This window comes from Formica exsecta, unplaced genomic scaffold (genome assembly GCF_003651465.1).
Source record: "Formica exsecta isolate Colony F162 unplaced genomic scaffold, ASM365146v1 scaffold109, whole genome shotgun sequence".
Classification (NCBI taxonomy): Eukaryota; Metazoa; Arthropoda; class Insecta; order Hymenoptera; family Formicidae; genus Formica; species Formica exsecta.
Window position 1 is genome coordinate 389,232 of NW_021848428.1, and position 7,358 is coordinate 396,589.

At 39.4% G+C, this 7,358-nt stretch overlaps 1 protein-coding gene across 1 annotated transcript in view; it reads right to left on the reverse strand.

Moving 5' to 3' along the window:
- Positions 1-5,856, reverse strand: part of LOC115235026 (DNA-binding protein D-ETS-4) — a 77,779-nt gene extending 71,923 nt beyond the window's left edge. Inside the window, exon 1 of the mRNA XM_029806510.1 lies at positions 5,624-5,856. Coding sequence (XP_029662370.1) covers positions 5,624-5,659 — 36 coding nt within the window. The 5' untranslated portion in view covers positions 5,660-5,856. The remainder of the gene's footprint in view (positions 1-5,623) is intronic.
- Between the last annotated feature and the right edge of the window lie 1,502 nt (positions 5,857-7,358).

The following is a 7,358-nucleotide window of genomic DNA, read 5'->3' on the forward strand; positions in this document are numbered from 1 at the left end:
TACTCATGTTGACTAAACTTTTTTTATTTCAATGTATAATCGACATCATTAAATTTTTTACTGTCACTTTAGATATACCTTTTATATTTATAGTACATACAAATACTCTCTTCTTTGTTAATCCGTGTCGCTCTTTCATATGACAGTATACCGTATGACGGCAGTGACATGTCAGAGGAGAAGGTGTGGAGAACTTTCAATACATGATACGAAATAACCACGTATCTTTCGTTTGACCGCGTCCTTGGACGTCCCGTTTATCGTAAGCTAATAATACGGCGCTGGGATAATTTATGAGATTGTAATTTATGCCCCGTGCGTGGCGCGAGTATTTTAATATTTTATTCGCGAGTTTGCGCGACAGAAATTTTATCGAAATCTTATTTAATGTTATTATATAGAAATCAAAAAATCTCTGTATCCTTAAATCGCGAAAATACGGGAAATAAAATTTTTGCACGTTATGATATGCCGTAGAAGTATGATCAGCCGGAGGGGAAAAATTAAAGCGAATTATACTCGAATGCCGAAGGAACGAGAAAAGATTATCGCGTCAAGACGCCGCGCGCTAATAAAGTATGCTTTTCGGAGGACAGCTCTCGCGGCCCGAAAAAACTCGGCGGATACTTCGCTTGAGCGACAAGACAAAGGATATCGAAGCGTAATGATTGTCATAAATTTCGCGAGTTAACATGCCAAGAATGGATCACGGGAAGGATTCTTAGAAGCGCATTGTGCGATCTTATGTAATCGGAATTCATTAATCGTAAATTATAAGGAAGTTAATCGACAACACATCGGCAAAGTAACTGAGTATTTTTTTCTTTACCACGAGGCTCGAACACAGTTCGAGAACATTTATTTATTTGCACGGCGGTGACGTATGAATTTGCGTGCGATAAATCGTGGAAACTCGCATTTCCCAGAAATACTTTCTTTTCTTCTCTTCTTTTTTTTTTTTGTTTTGCGCAACAACACAAACCGCACGAGTTCGCTTTCCTCGATGGAAACTGCGAGAGGAGATATCGAAGGGGACGATCGACCTTTCGCGAAAGCCGCCTTTCGAAAATCCAGCGCTCTCGCCTTGCCCTGCCCTGCCCTGCCTTGCCTCGCTTCGAGGAGCTTCGACCTCGCTCGATTTACCTCGCGCAACGCGGGTAAACGCAACCCGGGAGAAAGAGCCGATTTGCGTCAGTAACGGCCACCCACGTGCGCAGAACGCCGCCGAACGCTGATTAATGTCCTCGATTTCGTGCCCCGGATCGATCCTTAGATCGTAGATCGCAAGCGCCGACACGCAAACCGACGTCGCTCTTGCGAGGGCCGTCTCGTTCGACACAGCTGAGGATTGCGCAACCTCGTCGTATCTCTCGCTTGCGTTAGCAAGCGACGACCTTTCATGTCCCTTAAGTACGGGAGAACGGTACCGCAATGGTGTCGCGTTAATTAAGCTAATACACGCTAGCGAACCTTCCGACATGTCAGAAACGCATCGAGATTTCATCCCGGAGCGACAAGAAAATGGTAGCTTTTCGTAGACAGGCCTGCATTAGCGCGTCATATTATCTCGAATAATAATCGGATGTCTTACATTGTTCGCGCGATACTTATAAATTATAAAGTGTAATAAACACTTCTCACTCAATGCGTCAATATTTCTCCAACAATTTCAAATCCCAAGGTGCAAAAGTAATCGAAGTCTTAATAATTTGTGGTACTCTAGTAAAATATATATTATGAATCAGCTATTTTCGAATCGAAATTATCCCACAGATCTGTGTTTTCAACCGGTTGGCGATTGGCCTTCGTGAAAAACTTTAAATATATGAATCATTAGTAGTCTTAATTAATTAGTGCGGTAAATTTGCCCTCTCTCTCTCTCTCTTAGCCAATCTCTCCTGTTTTACATATGCGTTACTGTCTTTTTCTCGCTGACTTCAGACACTACGTCTGGCAAGAGTCTCTGAATCATTCTTAAATTCCGAAATGTAATGTGTTGCCGAATATTGCGTAATGATTTTAAAACACGAACTTTTCAAATATACCGCCCTTACAGATATTTCTTGCTATTTATACATACTTTCTGTATGTTTTACATTTATATTACTTACCGTTTCCCCTTATTTTCGATAAGCTTTACTGTAATTCTTCGAAAAAAAGAGATAAATCGACAGATAATATTGAAATATTTATAAAGAAGAAAAATTTAAATCTTTAGCTTTAAACTCCGTAAATATAATTTCAAGTTATTGAGACAAATAAAAATACAAATAATGATTAAAGCAGCTGCAGGAATAATAATAATGAAATTACATATCGGAATTTAATCGATTTTTCATTGAAAATAATGGAGATTGTTAGGCCGCTTGCAAAGTCAGAACCGCACCAGAGAAGACAAGAGGAGAAAGGTGAAAGGGCACCAAGAGAGGGCGAGATGCGATGTCGCAGTTCCGAGAAAACCAACAAGGTCGCCTCGAATGAATCGAACGTGCGTTCTACCTTTATCTCCGAGTTGTGTACAATAAAGCTAGCGAATTTCTAACGTAATAAATATCGATAACCGATATTATGTGAAAAGAAATCCGTAAGAGAAAAGGCTTGATCGTTTCTTACGTAATTTATTATGTCCTATTGATAAATCGAAGAACATATGTAGATATGTAAATGACTTGACTTATATTATCTATAAGTTTTCTCAAATATAACAACATATAATATAGATGATATAAGGGAGAGGAAGCAGAGAAAATCTTCGTAACTAATAAATCTTTGTAGATAATAAGAATGATATTTATCGAATTTCGCGATGTTATCTCGTTAGTTTCATTATGCGCCATCTTATTTCGCAGTTTTAAACATTATTTCTTTGTCTTCGTATGACATCGAAAGCCAAACTGGCCGATTATATATTCAATCTCGATAAATCCATTCAATCGGATAAATCCACGTAAAAGATTTCGAACGCGGTGATCGAATCGCGCGGTATTAAAAATCAGAGCAGATCTTCGTGAGGTATAATATATATGTATATCCACAGTCACGAATCTCGCGACGTCGAGAAGAGGAAAAAGCAGACAGAGAGAAAAAAAAAAGAAAGAGAAGAAGGGGCGCGGAAAGAAGTCGAAACCATAAAAATCGCGCGGTGGAAACGAGTCTGGTGCAATTACTATCCGAGGCTGGCTATCCTCGGACCAGGAACGAACGACCAACCACGCCCTCGCTAATGCGAGCCCGCGCGAGACAGGATTTCGAATTGGCTTGGCAAGGACGCCTGCTATATACAATGCTCCCGCCGGCACAAAGACCGGCTACTGACAATTTTTTAATTACGCCCTGTTTACGCGACCGCGCGATACGACTCGATACGACTCGACGCGACATGCCAGGCTCTATCGCCGACAATAAGTTTCGCATAATATGAACACGCGCTTTTCCACACGTACATCGGCGACCGAAAATACGACAAGCTGGACAAAGACTGTGAACGCGCGCGAGAGAGAGAGAGAGAGAGAGAGAGAAGAGAGGAAAGAGAGAAAAGACAGTTGGAAAGAGAGAGAAAGATGATCGGAACGAGAAAAGTCTAAATTTTCTTGCCTCCTTTCACTAGACAAAGTAGATAGTAGATAGTAGATAGATTCGATCTTTTTCGCGCCGATTGCACGAGCATGATGTTAACGTAAGGTTCTTAGAGAAAATTTAAGGACCAAGCGATAATAAAAACGTGAAAATAAAAGAAAAAGACAGAAATACGCAAAAATAAAATTTACAAAAATGTTACGCGATCAACATAACAGTTATGTATAGTTATATTGCTGAGATAAAATCAAGATTGAAATTGCAAAAATATTGGTTGTAAACAACCGTCTTTTACATTTCTCATAAATGTTAATATTGTATAAATATGCAACTGTTATTTATTTCAGTATCGGAGAGAGAATTTTGTGCGTAAATATTTGAATCTTTTACGAAAAAGAGGCGCGCGATAATGGACGCTTATCCACGAAATATAATCTATAATTCGGAAAGCAAAGTTCAACAGAAAGTCGTTAAAAATGTTGTTCGATCGTGTATTCGTATGTTAATTACTTTTCGTTTCTTGCGCATATCACGGACGATAAACTCGGATACACTTCTTTGCGAAGATCTCTTTTGCAAAACACTTCTCTGTCTTCTAATATCATATGTTTTCAATTACGTGAAATGATAGATTGATTACTCCACAGAATAATTATTAAATTATTTTTTAAATTAAAAAATAACAATAAAAAATATAATATTGCTCCAAGCATAAAATCATTTATATAATGCATAATATTAATAATTGCCATATCAAATATCTATACATATTTCATGCAAACTTAATGCAAAAGCATCTAAAACCATGCTAATTATATCTTTAAGTTTATTGTAGTTTTTGTTATTTACAAATTTTGATACAATTGCCAATAAATTTATTATCAACTATTATCTTTATAAACAGCATTGTAGAAACTGATTTTTATTATTACTAAAAGAACATTTACGATAATGTATTATTTCATTAATATTAAATAACATCAGCCTATGTTTCTAAAAAAGTGTAACTCTGGATAAAATTACATAAAATTTAATATGCTATCTCACATAAAGATAAATTTATCTAAGAATAAACTGAAGAATATGGAGATATAAAAATTAAAAAAAAAAACATTTACAATGATATATTATTTTGTCAATATTATCCCGTTGATAACATCAACCTCTAAAAAAAGTGTCTCTAAAAAAATGTAACGCCAGACAAGATTACATAAAATTTAATATGCTATCTCTTATGTAAAGACAAAAATATTTACAAATAAACTAAAATGAATAAATTTTTGGAGATAAAAAAATTTTAGAAAATATTAATGTTTAATTTTATATCTCTTAAATTCCCAAATTTTAGCCTAGTAATTTATTCCAATTGATCGGTTCACCTAAATAAATCGGAGAGACGCCTAAATAAAACGAAATGACGACTATCTAGACGTTGGAAATTTTCTAAAATAGGTAAACAACGCGCGATTCGCGCACAATAATACGGATGTCGTATCTAAGCGACACGTTTTGCGGAAGACGACAAACGGTGCTCGGTAAAAGTTGCGCCGCCAAGAAAACCGCGGACCGACAACGGGTTTCGCTTCTGTTTTTACCGCGAAATTTTCCATCACGTACCAGCCAAGTGAATTTCTCGGTTCTCGTACCTAACTATCGACACTGCCTATAGTGGTGGTAGATTCGAAAGTTAGCCTTCCGTACGACCGACTCGCCGGCTCGTATCTTTCCTCGATAGGGCCGTAACTACTTTGACGCGCGCTATCTGCCGAGAAAATCGGACCTTATCACAATTCCTTCCTATGGCATTTTGACACATTTGTTTATATCGAGACACGGAAGTCTTAATATTTATCAATTATATTTTGCAAGAGATCAGTCTCTGAGATACGGCGGTACAAGAAACTGCACATATTTGCAGCTGCGCGAATCGCATCTATCTATTCAAATTTTCGAGTTTACTTTCAGAAAACGATTTACGATAGAAAATTCATATCAAACGCATAAATGTGAAAAATAATCAAAGAATCGAGAAATCATCAAAACTCACCGTCTCCACCATGTCGAATCCTCCTCCGTATACCATAGCTCGTTCGCTCGCAGCTCCAACCTTTTATCAGCTGCTGTCCTCGCGCGCGAGGATCGATCTCTCGGCGCTCTCAATCGAGAGGAGAGATGATCGACTTTGTTTCGTCTGTGCGCGGTTGTGTCGACGACGACAGAAAATCCACCTGATCCTCCTCGTCCCGCAGTGCCGTTGCGTCTTCGTTCGATAGATTTTATCCAGCCGCTGTTTACTTTCAGAAAACGATTTACGATAGAAAATTCATATCAAACGCATAATGTGAAAAATAATCAAAGAATCGAAATCATCAAAACTCACCGTCTCCACCATGTCGAATCCTCCTCCGTATACCATAGCTCGTTCGCTCGCAGCTCCAACCTTTTATCAGCTGCTGTCCTCGCGCGCGAGGATCGATCTCTCGGCGCTCTCAATCGAGAGGAGAGATGATCGACTTTGTTTCGTCTGTGCGCGGTTGTGTCGACGACGACAGAAAATCCACCTGATCCTCCTCGTCCCGCAGTGCCGTTGCGTCTTCGTTCGATAGATTTTATCCAGCCGCTCTATCGCGAGCTAACCTCGTCTCTTCGTCTTCGTTGCATGCGCGACCGTGCCTCTCGCGAATTCTCGCGACCCTCGCGCGTTGCGTACAATCGACCGACTGACCGCCGCGCCGTACATGTGGCGGGTAGCGGGAGTTGGTGGTTGGTGGGCGCGCGTTCGAATCGAACCGAACGCAGCCGAACGCGGCCGAACGCCGCCGAAGCGGTTTCGAGTTCCGAGCGCGGGCGACCCACTAACTCGCGCATGCGCATTCGTGCGAGTCACCTCGACGCGACAGACACGTGGTCCGCTAATTTCCGCGCTTAATGACATCTGCGTTTGTGTCGCGCGTTATCACGCGGCGGATCAGGATCATATGCACGCGACAGTGAAATTTTCGCAACGAGAAATATATGAGATTTCGTGACGGTTGATGTAATCGCGATAGATTCGGAGATGCGTTTACGATATTTAGCGAGGATTTACATTGTCGCGGATTATATGATGAAAATTTTTATGGTTGATAAGAGAATTCGCAAGTTGAACGTAGCGCGCATTTCGCGACGTGACAAGTACGACGGGACGAGCACACTGAGAAGAGTGACCTACTAAAGACTGGACATGCGCGCGACGTCTTTCCCCTTTTTTCTTAGCTTGAACTATCAACGGGCGATCAGTCGATTTTACCTATCACGTAGCGTAGTAAAGGAGAACATGGTAAAAAGTTATATATTTTGTCATTCGATCATTCGTACAGGCGACGACGAGGCATGTAAAGTACGAAAAGGAAAAAGTATGCTGAAGATGCGCGCTGAATAGGAATTGTTCTTCAATACAATTTGATTAATGTTGTATCTAGGCGTTCGGCGCTTTCACGAAATTTGTAGCTTGACATTCGGCTATGGCTTTCGTACAATTGTTTGATTCCCTTGCATTTCTTCGATAACGTAGTCGCAATACGTGTTTTCCTGTGTATCACACATTAATACGATAATATATTAATTATTTCACAAATATAAATATTAAAACATTTTAGACACTTAACATAATCAGAGATAATTACATTGAGTAAATTAGAGAGAAACAAGAAATCGTACTTTTCGTAATTACATGTATTGTAATTACAATTACCGATAATTTTTAATGACATACGTTATTTTATAGCGTAATGATATGATAC